Source organism: Delphinus delphis, chromosome 12 (assembly GCF_949987515.2).
Source record: "Delphinus delphis chromosome 12, mDelDel1.2, whole genome shotgun sequence".
Classification (NCBI taxonomy): Eukaryota; Metazoa; Chordata; class Mammalia; order Artiodactyla; family Delphinidae; genus Delphinus; species Delphinus delphis.
In genome coordinates this window covers 72,213,467-72,231,418 of record NC_082694.2, presented here as the reverse complement: position 1 = coordinate 72,231,418, position 17,952 = coordinate 72,213,467, and the positions used below count along the sequence as shown (strand labels likewise).

Sequence of the window (17,952 nt, the reverse complement as noted above, 5' to 3'; positions counted from 1 at the left end):
AGCAAGAGGGGACAGTGCCGAGGGAAGGGACAGTGGCTGCCAGGGCCCCGCCAGCCACAACCCAGGTTGGGCTGAGCCTGGCTCTGGCTCTGTGGCGCTAGAAGTTGGCCACTAGTTCTGGATGTACCAAGACCAGACTAGGATCAGGCTTAACAGAAGTTTTAAAAATAAACTGGTCCGTTTACTAGCCAACAATTCCGGAGTCCCCAGGCTAGGCTGGACTGGGGCAATAGGAAAGTGATCCAGGAGCTGTCCCTGACCTCCAGGAGCTCACACCCCAGACAGGAAGTGGGTGGAGAATGGAAAAGAGTCACAGATGACCACATCCCTTGTGCCTGAGCCGGGGCAGGGCTGGGGATGTGATGTGCAGGCAGGCCCCACACTCACCCTCATCGGTGCCCCGGCACTGCCTATGTTCTCCCATCTGCCTCTGCTTCTGCCTCGCTGAGGCCCCTCCGACTGAGACAGCGTCTCCTGTATCTTTACATCCTTCCTGACTGAGGGTGGCTGGCAGGCAGCCAGGCAAGTCACCGTCGTGCTGAGCAAAATACGATCCCCGACGATGCAGGAGGCCCTCGGAGTATCTGGTGCGTCTAGGTCTCCATGACAACACTGAGGGCCTTAGGTTCGGATATTCAGGAAAGTTGTGTGGGAGATTGTCTGGTTGACAGAGGCCGGGGAGCACGGGGGGCTCTGATGCCAGCAAGGGATTTGTAGGTTATGAAAGAAAACTCTCAAGTCCCGGAGGCTTAACACCTTCTCAGACTTGAGTCGTATACGGAGCCGCGGTCTGGAGGCTGGAGATCCCGGCCACTTTCTCACCTTCTAGTTTTCTGACCTCGAGGGAATCACTTACTCTGAATGAACTCCCTGGTCCATAACATGGGGACGACCCTGCCACGTCACAGGCCACTCCAAGGATCAAATGAGATCTATGTCAAGGGCCTTGTTCACCACAGAGCGAGTCTACAGACGTGGCTGCTCTCACCCCATCACAGGGTTGAGGAAAACGCAGCCTGGGGGGTCCACGGGGTCTTGTTTTCACAGTGGGGATGGAGGGAGAAAATCCCAAGTCACAATTAGAAGGCGCACATCTGCATCGTGCAGGGCACCGTGATGCTCCGACCAGAAAGGATTACTCTAAACTGCGCCTGGGTTCAAAGCTCATTGACTGTACTTTTGCCACGTGATCCCGGACAAGTCATTTATTCCTCGTCTGTGATGGGGCTAATGATCCATGCTTTGCGGGCTGCTGTGAATATGAAATGAGCTAACGTTTGAGAGCCCTTTCTTTGAGCCTAGGGAAGGCGCTTAATGGATGCTGAAAGCCAGTGCTGTCCTCCTCGGGTCCTGGCAGGGCTGCCGTTGGTCTAAATCGCCCTCCTCTCCACTCTGTGCCAGCAGGTCCGGCCTCTGTTTCCACGTGAGGAGCAGCCGCGGCCCACCGAGATGTCCCGGCACCACAGCCGCTTCGAAAGAGATTACCGGGTGGGCTGGGACCGCCGCGAGTGGAGTGCCAACGGGACGCATGGGACCACCAGCATCTGCAGTGCCACCACCGGGGCGGGGTGCGGCACAGCCAGCAGCCTCAGCGCCCGGCCCGGCCTCCTGCCACTACCCGGGGTGCCCTCCCGGCTGCCCACACCCGCCACGGCCCCTGCACCCTGCACCACCGGCAGCAGCGAGGCCATCCCCAGCCTCGTGGCCAGCTCTGCCTCTGCCGTCACCACCAAGGTAAGACCTGCCTGGCGTCCGCTGTGAGCAGCAGTCGGGCAGAGGGGCCTGCTTCCCCCACAGCCCTGGGGCAGCTCCGCAGCCCGTTCCCTGGGCGCTGCCTTCTCCAGAGCGTGGGCAGCCCTGGAGCTGCGCCGGGCACCTGTTTAAGTTAAAGTGCGCGTGGTTTTATTTTCCATGAAGCCTCTCTCTGTGACTAACGTGGGAAGACGAGCAGGTGGCTGAGGCCCCGCGTTGTCCTCTGCCATGTTGATGAAGGGTGCTTAGCCAGTGAAATGACCATGAAACTCCCGGTTGGCAATACGGGTTTCCTAACTAGGCGCCTGTACGCCAGGCAAGCCCCCTGGGGCACCGGTTACTTGGGTTTGGAAGAAGATCGTGAGCAGCAGTCAGTCCTAAATGGTCATAAATCTGCTACTTATTCACCAGTATTAGTACTGAGAACACTCACATCACTGTCTCCTCCAAGCCTCGGACAGCCCCATGACATCAGTACTTTTGTCACCCGCCTTGCAGTTGAGTATGGAGGCACACCGAGTCTCTGGAGCAGGTCCAAGGTGGGCCCTCCTCGGGGACCCAGGCCTCGGGGGTGTTAGTTCCAGGTCATTCCCCCTCTTCTGGAGGCGGCTAAGCCCGGGGATCGACAGCAGAAAGCAGTTTGTTTTACCAACCGCGATATAAAATGAAAATGTCACCAAGGCTCCTGCTTAGATTCCGGACGAGCCGGGCCCCCTCACACCGCTCAGAGCCCCTGAAGGTACAGGGGGACCCAGGCCGGTGGCAGGAGGCCCTTTCATTGCCGTCCTGTCTTCTGGGCCAGCAGGGGCTCTGCAGGCCACTTTGCCTCTGCCAGCCATTCAGAGCCGCCTTCTAGGGGGGAATCTCAGCAGCTCAGGGCCAGTGTGCGCGCGCGCGCATGTGTGTGTGTGTGTGTGTGTGTGTGTCTAGTCTTTTCTTTTCTGCTTTCATAAAAGTTGCGGGAGAAGTTAAAGGTCGGGGAGCCCCGGCCCCAGCCATTGTGAGGCGGCCGTGGTATTGGAAAGTCGTGCTCCAGGTGTGCCGCGCCTTTGTCTCGGTGATTTTCAAAACTCCCTTTCAGCCCCGCTTCCCATCAATAACTGCGAGTGCTGCCGGCGGAGGCCCGAGACAATGGAGCTATTGGAGGCCAGCTCGGAGTGCACCGGCATCTTCTGCAGTGCCTTGTTGATTTTATTTTCCTGTTATGAATACGCCGCCCCACTGAGGTGCAGAGGGAAGGGGAGAGGAGATGGAGGGTGATTTGGGCATGATACCCCCAGACCAGCCAAACACGCTCCTTCCCAGGCGCCAGCCCCCAGCACTTCTCCGAGGCGTTGACCTCTGCCCAGCGGACCCAGCCGGCTGCCCCAACGGCCACATCCGGCAGCCGCTCAGCTAGGCCAGCTGTTGGCCATCTGGAAGATGGCAGCCTCTGGAGCTGACTGCTGGGGCCTCCAGGTGGAGAGAGAGGAGACGGACCTGGGAGCCCACTTGATGGTTTCTGCCCTCTCAAGGATGCAGGCCTTTTTAGGGACGGTGTCAGGCTGTGCCTCAGGGCTTTGGGCCCCGCCAGGCGAGGGAAGTGGCGAGGCCTCTCGGCGAGGGCCCGCCGTGCCCGCACAGCTCCTGCTTTGCTCCCAAGCAGCTCTAACTGGCTGGGCTCCAAACCACAGCACATGGGAGGAAAGGAACCCAGCGTCAGACAGAAAACAACAGCTGGGCAAGGACTGAGCTGAGCGGCTGGGAGGGGACAGGGGCTGAAAGTTCATGCCTGTGAGGACAGCCAGCTCCTCAGCACACCTGCCCCCAAAGCCACCTCCAGCCCAGTTTCACACCTGCAGGGCCTTGTTCCGTCAAGCAGAGGTGCTGCTTGCGCCTTGGAATCTTCGGGATGCTCAGGAGAGCTGGGTGTGTGGAGGCAGGGAGGACAGCAGGCAGCAGTGTCTTCCATCCAGGGCGCTGTGGCTGAACTTGGGCCCTGGTGCCTTTCTTCCCTTCTGGCCTAGCTGCCGACCCCCCAGACGCCTGTCCCCAGCCTATTTGTCTAACCCTACACGAGGACCGCATCAAGCGACAGGCAGGCCAAACAGAGGTATCTGCGGTTTCCCTGGTCAACAAGTTGCGTCTTTTGAGCAGCCCAGGGCAGGCTCTTGCCCACAGGGAGCTCACGGGCCAGAATATAATGAATCTGTGGCCTGGACAAATGACTTGAGAATGTCTCTCCCATTGAGGTTGTGGACAGAGGCAGCTTCATGGAGTGGATAAAGACAGACTTTGGAGCCAGACGGCCTAGATTTGAATTCTATTGAGATAGAATAGAATAGAATAGCTTGCTGAGTGTCCCTGGATGACTTGCCAGACCTCTCTGGGCCTCACTTCTGTAACACGGGAGTAGGTGGTAGTACCTGCCGTCAGAGCTGTTGTGAGGATTGTGTGAGTTAAAACTCGTGTAAAGTGCTCAGAACAGAGCCAAGCCTGGCAAACAGTCCTATAGAGGTGCTATCATCGTCACCATTGTCACAGTCACCCAGAGGAGGCCTATGGGACAAGGCCATGCCCCTGTAAGGAAAGGTGATCATTGCTGGCCTCACCAAGAGGAAAAGGTAAGTCTTCAGATAAGAAACAGAAGCTAGGCCCCAAGCAGGCGGGGAGAGGAATTGGGTTTGTGAGTGGTTAGGCCTCAAGCTGACCTCGTGACGTGACCAAGTGACACGACAGCAAGATGGGCTGGAGGGAAGAGGGCATCTAGCGGGCCTCAAACTGAAACTGAGTCAGCACCACCTGGTGATAGATGACGGAGGGGAGATGTGTTAAAGCCTTTGTCAGCCTTGGGCCCTTTCCTCCAAGAAAGCCCAGTATCAACACAGGGTCAAGGCCCCCCTCTGGTGGAAGACTGGGGGAGACAGCGAGCTGCATGGAAGCCAGGAGCAGGGCTGTGTGTTCCTCTTCCTTTTGTGTGTTCCTGCTGCCCCGCGTCTAGTAAAGGCTGCTTGAATGTACTGGCCTGGCTTCCTCACTGAAGAGTCTAGTGCCCCATGTGAGCCCGAGCCACCCCTGAGGACTCAGGGAAAGGTCCGCAACAAGGTAACAAGTGTCAACACTGTCAGGCCTTAGCATCCCCACTGGGCTGGGCGTGGAGCAGGCTGAGTGTCACATGCTCTGGGGGCTGCGGGCGTCTCCAGGGCGGGGGGCTGGCTATGCTCCCAGCAGCTAGTTGCGGGCGTCTCCAGGGCGGGGGGCTGGCTATGCTCCCAGCAGCTAGTTGCGGGCGTCTCCAGGGCGGGGGGCTGGCTATGCTCCCAGCAGCTAGTTGCGGGCGTCTCCAGGGCAGGGGGCTGGCTATGCTCCCAGCAGCTAGTTAGGCAAGTGATGACAAGTCTTTCTGTCACTGCTGCCTTCAGGCCTGAGTTGATCTTTTGGCTTCTTCCTTTTTCCGGGCCCTGAGGATTTCTTGCATGTTTTAGATGAAAGGCCAAAAGGCCATTGGACGAGCACAGACTCCTGGGCCACTGAGGCATGAGGAAGGCCTGGCCAGATGCACCCACACACATACACACACACACACACACACACACACACACACACACACACACACACACACACACACCCCACACACTCTGTCATTGCTCAGACCAATAAACTGCTTCCCTGGGGCCTAGATCAGCTCTTGATCCTCTAGGACACAAATTCCCAGAGCCCAGGAGGAGTAGAATAACCATGCCACACAGCCCCTCTATTCTGTAGATGAGAAGAGTGAGACTTGGGACTTCCCTGGTGGTGCAGTGGTTAAGAATCTGCCTGCCAAGGCAGGGGACACGGGTTTGAGCCCTGGTCCGGGAAGATTCCCACGTGCTGCGGGGCAACTAAGCCCGTGTGCCACAACTACTGAGCCTACGCTCTAGAGCCCGCGAGCCACAACTCCTGAGCCCACGTGCCACAACTACTGAAGCCCACATGCCTAGAGCCCGTGCTCTGCAACGAGAGAAGCCACCACAATGAGAAGCCCGCGCACCGCAACGAAGAGTAGCCCCCACTCGCCGCAACTAGAGAAAGCCCACGTGCAGCAACAAAGACCCAACGCAGCCAAAAATATAATTAATTAATTTATTTATTTATTATTTTTAAAAAGAAAAAAAACAGAACCTAATATTTAAAAAAAGAAGGGTGAGACCTGGAGAAAGAAAGACTTGCAGAGGTCACCCAGGGAGTGAGAAAGAACCAGGCTGGACTGGCTCCTTTCCCCCCAACCAGGCTGCCTGGTATAGTGCATTCAACATGGTAACCAATACTGCAGCATTGTTATAGTAACTTTTCCCATCCTCTCATCCACCTAGCTGGCAGCAAACACTGAATTTTGGCAAGAAAATGGGTATGTATATATATACATCTTGTGTTTTACGCAGAAAAATTTAGGCCAAAGATTATGTCAATTCAACATGGCACAGCTGGTGAGAGCTTCAAGCCCTTGAGTCAAACAGAACTGGGTTTGAATCTTACCTCTGCCATGTAGGAGCTGCGTACGTCTCTAAGCCTCAGTTTCTTTGTCTATAAGATGGGAATGATAATAGTATGTTTCTCATGGAAATGTTGTGAGGATTGGTTAAATTAATATGTGTAGAAAAGCATAGAACAGTACCTCACTTGTTAAACACTCAATAAAAGTTAATTTTAAAAAGGTAAATCAGAGACGGGGTCCGACCAAATATCCATACATTTGGGGGAGACCAGTCCACCTGTTGGGTGGAGCCAGTAGGCTAAAGGGAAGCTCATTGGATATTCCCACCGCCACCCCTGACCCCGGCACTCTGGGCTCCAGGCAGTCATGGCTCCATGGGGAGGGTGCCGCTGAGAAGCAGAAATGAGACTCGGCAGCCAGGCCTGTTTATGGGACGGAAAGGAAGCACCGCTGCCCTGAAATTGCTGCTGCATGAAATTTAAATTATTCTCAGCAAACCTGCTTGACAGATGAAACAGAAAAGGGATGGCTTCATAAAATGCAATTTTGTTCTCGAAAGAATGGACTTTGCAGAATCCTCGCTGATGTGTGTGAAATGTATTGGGGGCTTTTTCTCCTTGTGGTCAGGAGCATTCATTGCCTGATGGGAGCTGAAACATTCCCATCGTTCCCTGAAGCTAAGCCCTTGAAAATAAATCTGGGCTGGGAAGAGAGAAACTTAGCCCGTGTCACAGGCCCAGGAAAAACCGAAAGGGGCCGTGGAATCTGCACGCTCCATCCTCAGAGCACCAAACACCCAGATTTTTTAATTTATGGGCATTTGGGCCTTTCAAGGGGAATGTCTGTCATCATAGCAATGACCCTGGAGACAATGTCTTCCTCGTGCACCCTAAATTCTTTGGAGAATTGTTCCTCTTGGGGGAGATGATCTGGGGTTTCTATGGAGAATCATGTGAATGACCACAAGGCCCCATGCAGCGGGGTTCCCCCCTCTCCTGTGATTCCAGGGGGTCCAAGAATGGATAAAGGCGGCTTTTGCACAAAGTGAGAAGCAGACCTCTCTTTCCTCTTGTATTCACATTGAAAACCAAAGGCTACTGAGTGGGCTCAGTTGGGAAAATCACTGAAGCCCCTTTTGTAGCGCATTTCCAGACTGTGCGTGCTTCTCTCTAGAAGGCTCTTTCTTGCCCCATGAATAAGAACTTGTGGTCTCCCTTGTGATACATTATCAGGCACTGATAATGCATCGTAAGACAACTTGTGCATGTTTGTACCCAGCGAATGGGTTGTTTTTGTTTGTTTTTTCGCGTACGCGGGCCTCTCACTGTTGCAGCCTCTCCAGTTGCGGAGCACAGGCTCCGGACGCGCAGGCTCAGCGGCCATGGCTCACGGGCCCAGCCGCTCCGCGGCATGTGGGATCTTCCCAGACCGGGGCACGAACCCGTGTCCCCTGCATCGGCAGGCGGACTCTCAACCACTGCGCCACCAGGGAAGCCCCAGCTAATGGGTTTGACCTGCACTTTAAGTGGCAGCCACAGTTTGGGTTGTATCTCATTGACTTAAAGCCTATCCATTGGTCACCAAGTGTATGCAAAATTGAAAAATGTCATGATTGACCAAGCATCCATGTCAAAGCCTACAGTTTGGGGAGGGTAAACCTGAGTGGCTTGAATTCTTAGGTTTCTGATTAAGGGGGCAAAAAGAGGGGAGAAGGTTATATAAATTCCCATGTTTGTAAGGGATGAGCCATAGTCTGGATGAAAGGTAGCTGTGAATTCCAAAGGAAGGTTGTGAAAAGATGTGCTTGATTGGAGCCAGTAGGGTATATAAGTTAGCTTTTGCTGCATAACAAGCACCCCCAAATTTAGTGGCTTAAAACCATCCCAGTTCTGTGGGCTGGTTGCCAGCTCTGGGCTGGGCTGATCCCTGCTGGGCTCTCTCCTTTGTCTGTGGTCAGCTGAACGGTGGCTAGTGGCTGGTGGATGATCTAGGATGGCCTCACTCACACATCTGTGCTTAGTGGACCGTCAGCCAAGATGTCTCCATTCTTTGTGTGGCCTGTCATCCTCCACACCGCTGTCGCAGGCGTGTTCGCATGAGGGTCTCAGGCCTCCGGGAGCAGCAAGCGGGCAAGGCTTGGTGCACAAGTGCCTTTGTAGCCTCTGCTTGAGGCACATTTGCTAAAATCCTATTGGCCAAAGCAGTCACATGCCCAAGCCAGATTCAAGAAGTGGGCAAAACAAAAATCCCTGCCTCTGGCTAGAAGGTGCCACACCACGTTGCGAAGGGGCATACATGCAAGGATGGGAAGCACTTGTGGTCATTTTTGCCATATGCCCCCCAGTGTTGCCAGCACACTTGTTTAAACACAGTTATTCACCCTCTAGCTTCCGGCCAAGGCTCGCATGCCGCAAACAGAAGGAACAGGATCAATCTGATCAATCGGTCAATCAATCTACACGGCCTGGTAGACAGAATCAACAGGGGACAGTTGTGACTTACACACACCTGGGTGACACACATGCCATCCACACCCAGAGCTGCCCAGGGAGGTCTGAAAGGAGACACCTGGCGAGGATTGTGCTGCCAGGGAGAAGGCAGTGCAGCTGGCCCCCAGGGAACCTTGTAGGGTACTAGCCAGGACTTGGACCTTAGTCCTAAAGGCTCCAACACTTGATCCCGTCACTGCCCCAGAGTTGGTGGGACTGGGACACTGCTGTTCCCGGGACATTCACAAGGACAGATGCTAACCTACTGATTCAGAATCAAAAATCCAACCCAAGGAGACCACTTTCATGGACTTTGCGCAGTGACTCTCTCCCTGTGAGAGTCCACACAAGAAAAGAAATTTAGACCGGAAGACTTCCTGATGAGCCTGAAATCAAGAAAGGGAGCCAGTTATAGGATGCACATATTCAGTAGCTGCAGATCAGACAGAGTCCTGGCTCTTTCTCCTTAAGAGGATAAATCCCGTGCCATTCCCCAAAAAGCCCTTGGAAAGGCCTCTTCTTAAATTAAATTAGGTTTTCTGCAAACAGCATCATTCAAGATGAACATAAATCTACTTCTTATTCAGTTTTAATGGTTTTTCCTGTTTCCTTTAATTACTCATGTTGCAATCAAACAATTTTTTTTTCATTGCAGAAGGACAGTATTTCAGCTACATTATGGGTTAAATAGGCTTTGGAGAACTAGCCTGGGAATCTCATCACCATTTATAACATTGTTTTTTTATAGGGAAAGTATGTTCCAAAATCTAAACAGCCAAATTACAAATGAACTTTCAGAACCCAACCCATTTTTAACTGGAAACTGTCTGTAATACTAAAAATAACTCAGGGAAACAAACATAAAAAGGAGAGTTGAACGCCCCTCGCCCCTCGGTATCATTTGTTCGCCATCAGCATCTACAGATGTAGTTTCGTTTCAGCGAGAATTTCCTCCAAACCCAGACAGACTCTATCCCTATTTTATTCACTGTCATGACACAGGCGGCCACACTGGCTTTAGTCCTCCCAAAACATCATGCCACAGGGAAGAGTCATGGTGTAGTCCCTGCAGAGCTACACTGTTGGAAAGTAGCAGATTATCAATGTTTCAACACCACATTCACTGCCCTAAAATGAAGGCTTAGGAGAACTCTCTGTGCAGCTCCGCTGCCGTGTCCACTGGTCCAGGTGTATTCATTTGCATTGGGAATCTGCATCTTTAGAACCCGTAGGCAGGAAACCTCATTTTCCTCTGGCAAATAAATAGCTGTGAGAACTCAGCAGAGCATCAGTGTGCATTCAGAGACGCCTTCCACATGCCTTTCCTTTTGATCAGGGTAGGGGTCCTGCCTTCCCAGTCTCCCCTCTCCTGATGCTTCATGGAGAAGATGGGTGAATACTTTGTACCCTCTGGAACCATGACAGGAGTCCTGGGAGCTGGGAAAGAAGCAAGGTGCCCACTCCGATCACAGAAGGCCAGTATTCAGCACGTCCCTCTCTTGACTTAAACTGCTGGCTGATGCCTGCCATGGTCCCTTAAGAAAAACACTCTTCTGTCACCACATGAGCCTTTTCTTGCCAGACCTGCTCCGGAGGCCCAGACAGCTCAATCAAGCTTGCTGTCCTCTCTTGCTCCCGGAAGGCCACAAGGGTTTCCCCATGGCCCCTCCCTGGGCTGCCAGCAAGTATAGTGCTTCTTGCCCTGCTCAACTCAACCCCAGACTCTGGCATTGAATATGATCCAGACTCTTGACCTACTCCTTAAAGAATTCCTTCACCAGTTGAGAAGTGGCCGTAAAGCCATCAGGCTAGGGGATAGGAGGTAGGAGTAGGGAGGTAGAATGGCCAAGCCTGCAAGTGAGTCAGGTAGCCCTCACTGGGGGCGTGCAGAAGCTGGAGAACCACTCCAGGCTTGACAAAACAACCTTCGAGGTCTGTCCTGGGCGTTGCTGGCTGTCTACCCAGTCTCAGTTCTGTTCAGGTGTCCATCACCTCCCATGCTTAGGGAAAGTGAACCCTAGTACCCACTGGGATTATGATGATTCAAAACCAGGCGTGGAGATGTAGAGAATGGACTTGAGGACACGGGGAGGGGGAAGGGTAAGCTGGGACAAAGTGAGAGATTGGCATGGACATATATACACTACCAAATGTAAAATAGGTAGCTAGTGGGAAGCAGCCACATAGCACAGGGAGATCAGCTCGGTGCTCTGTGACCACCTAGAGGGGTGGGATAGGGAGGGTGGGAGGGAGATGCAAGAGGGAGGAGATATGGGGATATATGTATGCATATGTATAGCTGACTCACTTTGTTATAAAGCAGAAACTAACACACCATTGTAAAGCAATTATACTCCAATAAAGATGTTAAAAAAAAAAAAAAAAAAACCCAGACATGGTAATCCCCTTCCCCTTCCGCATCATTGGTTTAGGAAGGGTCCCCAATTCTGGCCAGTGCCACATGAGGATAATCCTATCTGGGGGCTTTGGGAAAGGTTTTCTTGCTTCTAAGGAAGCGTCACAAGAAAGAAGAAATCCTTCTTCCTCTGGACGCTGTCGTGTCTGGACTTGATGCCTTGAACTGCTATAGTCATCATGCTACAAGCCTCAGGATGAAGCCAACACACAGGAATAGAAAAAACAAGAGGATTCCAGAAATATGGAACTAGAGCCCTGTGCTGCATCCCTACCTTCCTCTGGGCTTCTGTTACCTGAGATAATGCATTTACTGGTTGTATAAAAAAATGATTTTTAAAACTGCCTCCACTGCACAGACAGCTCCCAAGCTGGATGCCTTCTTCCATCTCCCGGACCTCACCCGGCACACTGACTTGCTAAAAATGGCTGCAGCAGCCTTTGTGAGTACCCTCTACCTATTATTCGTTTATTTCAGCTCACTGAAATAAACGAATTTATTTGTTTACAAGGATTCTGTGTACAAGGATTCTGCTCTCTATTGCTTCCCTGAATGCCAACCCCATTGGCGTAGCTTATGACCCTCACACTTCACGGGACCAGGTTTCTGTCCAAGGGAAATCCACCAACACACTGGAGTGCCTGAGCCATGGGTCATTTGAGAGCTTCACCCCCATCACCCACTTCAGCCACAATCGCCAAACATGAGAGGTGCTCTCATACCCCAGGGCCTCTGCACTTGCCACTGCCTCTTACCAGAATTTTCATTCCCTCTCTTGCCTGCCCAGAAATATTCCTGCTCATCCTACAACCGACACCCTAAATGTTAACACCTCTGTGGTGAAAAAAAATGCTATTTTTTCTTTCTCTCCCATGACACATTTCTTTATGTCCCTGTAAATAACTATAACATATGGTACTTATCCATTTATTAATATGTCTCCTTCTAGGCTGTGAACTCCATAGGAATAAGGCACATGTGATACCAAGCATATAAAGTTTCTCAGTAAGTGTTTGAGGACAGAATGGATAAATTTATGCATATGAATATTTATTCATTTATTTAGCACCTACTGTTGGGGTAGGGAGGATGAATGCCTTTGACGTCATCTTTACCTACGCCTTATCTATGTGGTCGATGAGTCTTCAAAAAAGAGTAATTTCTGTGGGTGCCTATGATGAGGATGAAGTTGGGGCCTGCATGTGAGCCAGACTGAAGCCCTCATGGGCTCACTCTCGGGACCTGTGTGCAGCTAACAGAGCCACACTGGCAGCACAGATTTTCCACATCGAGGCCTTTGCCCTAGGTCCTGTGCCTCTTCCCGTCTCTCCCAGAGCATCTGGAGTCATGGGATCACAACATCATCTCTCAGCTATTAGTACCTCCTTGGGATTTTTCTCCCATTTGCCTGTAATTCTCTGCACCCTTCACATTTGTTTATTTCATTTAAGGCACTTGTGTAGCCATTACTTTGTTCCAGACACTGCTCAACATTAACTTTTTAAATCCTCATCACAGCCCTCTGAGGTCGTTATGACAACCACCGCTTAGAATGAAAAAGACCAGGTGACTTACCCACAATCACTCAGCAGGGCTGGGACTCACCCCTGGGCAGTCCAGCTCCAGAGTCCAGGCATCTAGCTCGGACAGGCCCCACCCAGACAGTCCTCAGTGAAATCTGTTGAACGAGCAACTGGCTGAACATCTTCCCATTAACATCTTCCCCAGGTGTTAGCGGCATCTTCTAAAGAGATAGTACGGGCTCCCCACTGAAGCAGCTGAGCTCATCAGTGTTTGAAACAACTGCAGATATCAGGCCCAAAGCAAGTGTAGGATTCCGTCGTCCTGCCCCACACCTCCCAGATGTGACGGCCCGACCTCCTTCCCTTAACAGCCAGGCCATGTGGGAGGTGTAGACACTGCTCAGATGCAGGATCTTGGGGACCACTGAGCCACAAGGCCACAACTTCTCTCTCTTTCTCAGGGTTTCTTGTTTTGGTCCACAACACAATGCACGGCTGGTGTCCACGTTTGTGGCTACGTTCAGACTGCTTTGGCTTGTTCCATCCCAGAAGGCCAGGCTAGATCATCACAACTGCCCTCAGGTATTGCTGGATGGGCTTGGAGCAATACCTACACTCATGGGGGCTCTCTGTCTCGTGGGTGCCTCAGGCGTTCCCCTGGATTTAAACCTAGGCTAAGCACTGGAGATGCCACAGAATCATGGGCTGACCCTTAATATCAGGCAGGATTGAAGCAGCCATGACTTGTGGCTGCCTCCCCTGTAAGCTCAGCACTGCTTTGGGGAACAGAAAGAAGCAGGAAGAGGTCACTGTTTGTTACCGTCCTCTTTCTGGGAGGCATTTCTCCCGGGAATGGGGGGAAAAGCCCCAGGCTGGGGTCAGGAGATGGCATTCAAGGCCAGACTCTTAAGCTCTCCAAGACTCAGCTTCCTTACCTATAATCTGGACACAACAGAGTCCACTTCACTGGACTGTTGTGAGGTCCACATGAAATAGCAAAGCAAGAGTGCTTTGTAAACATAAATGCTCTAATTCACAGAGACAGAAAGTAGATTGGAAGTTACCAGGGGCTGAGTGGAGGATGGAGAGTTATTCTTTAATGGGTACAGTTTCTGTCTGGGGTCACGAGAAAGTATTGGATTAGTGGTGACGGTTGCACAGCATTTTGAATGTCATGAATGCCACTGAATTGTATACTTAAAAATGGCAAAAATGGCCAATTTTATGTCATATGTATTGGACCACAGTGAAAAAAAGTAAAAATAAATAAATGCCCCGCGGTCAAAAGAGAGAGAGGAAGTATCTGTGTAAATCCAGGCAGAGCTGACTCATCATGGAACTTCCTTTATTAAGAGAAATGGGAGTGCCAATCATGGTGGCTGGAATGGAGACCAATCAAATGATGGCACTCAAAACAGACCGACATGGGCTTGATTAAAATGTAGGGAAGAACCCCTGAGGAAAGGGCGGGAGGGCGGCCTGGGTGACGGCGGGGCTGGCGTCATGGAGGAGCCCTGTCCTGCCTCACACGGCAGCCTTGGGAAGATGCCGGCCCCCCAGCTGCAGCAGGTGACTGCCAACCACAGCAGAAAGGCCAGGCCCTGGAGAAGGAAGGTCCTGGGGGATGCTGGAGACATGGAGGGTGTATTTGTGGTCATTTTCTCCAGCACCGGAAGAGCTGGGGCTGCAGGTGAAGACTCAGCTGTGCTGTGTTCAGCAGCGGTTATAAATCTCGCCGGCAGCGAGGGTGCTCTCCACGCCAGACACACGGACCTCCCTGGCACAAGCGTGCACCTTCCCTCGTACACTCAGAAGCCATCCTAGGAAGCAACGCAGGACTGCTGGCCAGCCAGGGCCCTAGACATGTCCTTGGAGTCGCTAATGTTTATAGAGCGCTCTCTGTGAGCCAGCCAGGGTTCTAAGTGTATTCGCCCACGTTAACCCACTGCGTCCCACAGCGATTGTACAAGGCGGGCGCCGTGATCATCCTCATTATATAACTCAGCAAGGTGGGCAGTGTTCAGGCTTACACTGCAAGCCCACTGCCGTCCAGCTTCCTGCCTCCTCGTGATGCTGCCGTGATGTGGAGACCAGGCCTGTCGTGGGGCGGGAACAGCCCGGTTCCGATGGTGAGTGCGATCCTGGAAAGGGAGCAGAGGAGTGGGGGAGCCTCGAGCACCCGGCCAAGTGCTGGGGCCTGGCCCGCCAACTGCTCTGCATGGGCACCTCCACTGCAGCCACGAGCAGACAGACGCCCCGCTGCCATCGCCTCATGAGTCAGGAACATGCTGAGGGTGTGATTTTTTGTTCGCTCACAATATTAGGCTGAGGAGAGGATATTGGGCAAAATATATTGTACCCATAATTCATATTAACAGGAATTCGATAGTAGCAACTTGTTATCTGCTGAGATTAGAAGGGAATACTGTGAATATTGTGTTATAAAGGCATTAATGAGGCGTTATGCATTAGATTCCATTCCACCACATCGTGTTCCTTGTAAATAACTGAGGAAGAAACTGGTGCTCAGAATTTGGGTTTATCCATTTTTGAGATCCCAGCCGTTCCCTCCACAGGCTGATGGGGCTGCCTTAGTCTGACAGCTCACACAGCTATAGGGAAAGTCTGCATGTGGCTGGTCCGAAGCCGCCACAAAAGGAGAATTACACTTCTGAAAAGACTCTTCCTCCCAGCAGAAATCCGTAACTGCCACATCCAACACTAGACACGGTTTTTCTAGCAAAATCTTCCAGAGTCTAGATATTCTCTGTCCCTTTCCTCCAGTCCCTGGAACTCTGGCTTGGCAGCCGGGGCCCAGGTGGGCTCTGGTGGCATCACTGAGTCAGCAGCAGCCTTCCTACCCGATCTCATGCCCGCCTCTAGCTGTCTTAGTGGCAGAGATCTGAACACCCATACATCCAGGGTCAGGCAGCCAGTCGAGCGCTGGCCACTTCAGCCCTGGTGGAGTGAGCCCTGGCCAGCAGCACCCGTCTCCCGTGGGCCTCTCAGTCCTGCTCCGCCATCCCGAAAGATCCGTCACCTGCTGGCTGTACCACCCCTGGTGTCTCCACATGGCCCTGTGAGGGATAAATGGGGCTTCCTGGCTAATGCCAAGTTCGATCATTTGCTATCAAAACCAAGAACGTGGCTTGGAGCAGTGGAGTGGCTGCCCCCAAGAAAAATCTGAAAGGAGAGCAGGGGAGGAAGCCCCGAGCACTTGCCCCAAGTGCAGAGCTGGGCAGAGCAGGTGGACATTCATCCCGTGTCTCTGGCTTTGTTCAGAAGCCCCTCCATAGCTGACCCTGCCCCATATAGGGACTCTGGGGGCTGAGAAATTCTCCTGTGACCGCTGCTAAGTTTGTGGGCAGTTCTGAAGCAGCTGGTCACTGGTAAATGAGCGACTCCCCTTTATCGTTAGTGGTGTTGTTTCAGGATTTCAAGTTTGACGTCTGTTGGTTGGAGTGCCTGGGGGCGACTGGAGAAAGGAGGTGGATGTGCAATGAAAGAGGCAGTCAGGGCCAGATGGTTTTTCACATGGAGCGTGAAATGGTCAGTTGGTTAGCCAACCACATTAATCATTCCTAGTCGGGACACCCGACGTATAAGCACACCAGATATAGAAGTACTTGACACACCTCTGTGCCAGCACAGTGATGGGATAAGGAGCCCAGACTCCAGTTTCACACTGCCTGAGTTCGAATCCCGACTCTTCTGCTTTCTAGCTGTGTGATTTTTAGCAAGTTACTTACCCTCTCAGAGCCTGGTTTCCCCTTCTATTAAAAGGGATAATAATACAATCTACTTCATTGGGTTGTGGAGGAGATTAGATGAATTAGTAATGCAAGTGTCTGGTGTCTATTACACACCCTGTAGGCATGATCTGTTATTATGCCCATGGTCTTCATTGTGTGGCCTCCCTTCTCTGTTTCTCTCCCTCTAGAATGCGGGTCCTTGAGACGAAAGATCCTGTCTTCTTAGGTTTTGCATTGCTAGCACCTCACACTGGCCTGCTATGTGCTCAGTAAATATGCGTTGAATTATTAAGTTGAATTGTTCGAAGAAGGTGTAGTCGTGGAAATTCGCTCGTTTTACAAAAAAAATAGTTGTGCACTTTTGAAAATCGTCTTCCACCTTTCCACGGTCATATATTCTCATTTCAGAGAAGGGCCATGACTGCCTCTAGTTCTTCATGTGGCATCTCCATGATTGTAGCCAATAGCTACAAATAAATCAATGCGTTTTGAAATACGCTAGCTCCTCACTGATTCAAGGGGTCCCAAAGCAGGGCATTTTACAAAGCAATTACTGTGCTTCCCTGAAATGAAAAATCATCTCCTGCATTTGATGATCTCAAATCCAGAACCCTGTGCCCTGAATGGTCCTGGGCTCCAACCCACTTTCTGTTTGTGGGTGGTTGTGGTGACAGTTGCGTTTTTGTTGTGGTGGTGACAGTTGCGTTTTTGTTGTGGTGGTGATTGTTCTTTTGTTTTTTTAAACCGTTTATGGAGATCCAGGCACCATGCCAAGAGCTTAACATGTTTTGCCTCCGTTCTTACAACAACTCCACGTGGGCCCACCATTATCCCCATTTTACACATGAGGAGACAGAGTTTCAGAGCCTGGGCAACTTGCTCATAAGTACTAGAAATGGGATTTGAACTCAGACCTTTCTTACTTCAAAGCTCATGCCTCTGACTCCCAATCCTTTTCCCTGGATGTCTGCCCTTAGATATCTGCCAGGAGCCTTAAATATAAAATGCCCAGAATTAAACCCCACCTCCTCAGCCTCAAACTCGTTCCTACCTCTGGAACTCCTGGCTCAGGGCCAGGTCCACCACCTACGCAGCTGTGTAAGCCACCGTGTCTCTCCCCCGCCATCTGCATCCCATCACCTCTCCTCACCATCCCCATCAATCACTGCCCATCAGGCCCACCTTCAGATGTTTCTCAAGTCCACTCATTTCCCTCAGTTTCCACTTCCACTGCCATAGTCCAGGCCACATCAAATCTCACCTGGGGATCAGAGACAGCCTCCCTGCCCATGTACCTGCCTCCAGTCTGCCCACTCCCTCTCATCCATTCGCGCCACCACTGCACATCTGATCTTGTCACACCTCTGCTTTTAAAAGTGCAATTAGGTCTTCCCTGGTGGCGCAGTGGTTGAGAGTCCGCCTGCCGATGCAGGGGACACGGGTCCGTGCCCCGGTCCGGGAAGATCCCACATGCCGCGGAGAGGCTGGGCCCGTGAGCCATGGCCGCTGAGCCTGTGCGTCCGGAGCCTGTGCTCCGCAACGGGAGAGGCCACAACAGTGAGAG

General features: G+C 52.0%; 1 protein-coding gene across 1 annotated transcript in view; it reads left to right on the top strand.

Annotated features, from left to right (window-relative positions):
• KLHL29 (kelch like family member 29) overlaps positions 1 to 17,952 on the top strand; it is a 310,448-nt gene that overhangs the window by 166,505 nt on the left and 125,991 nt on the right. The window contains exon 3 of the mRNA XM_060027621.1: positions 1,405 to 1,734. Within this exon, the coding sequence (XP_059883604.1) occupies positions 1,450 to 1,734 (285 nt within the window). The 5' untranslated portion in view covers positions 1,405 to 1,449. The remainder of the gene's footprint in view (positions 1 to 1,404; positions 1,735 to 17,952) is intronic.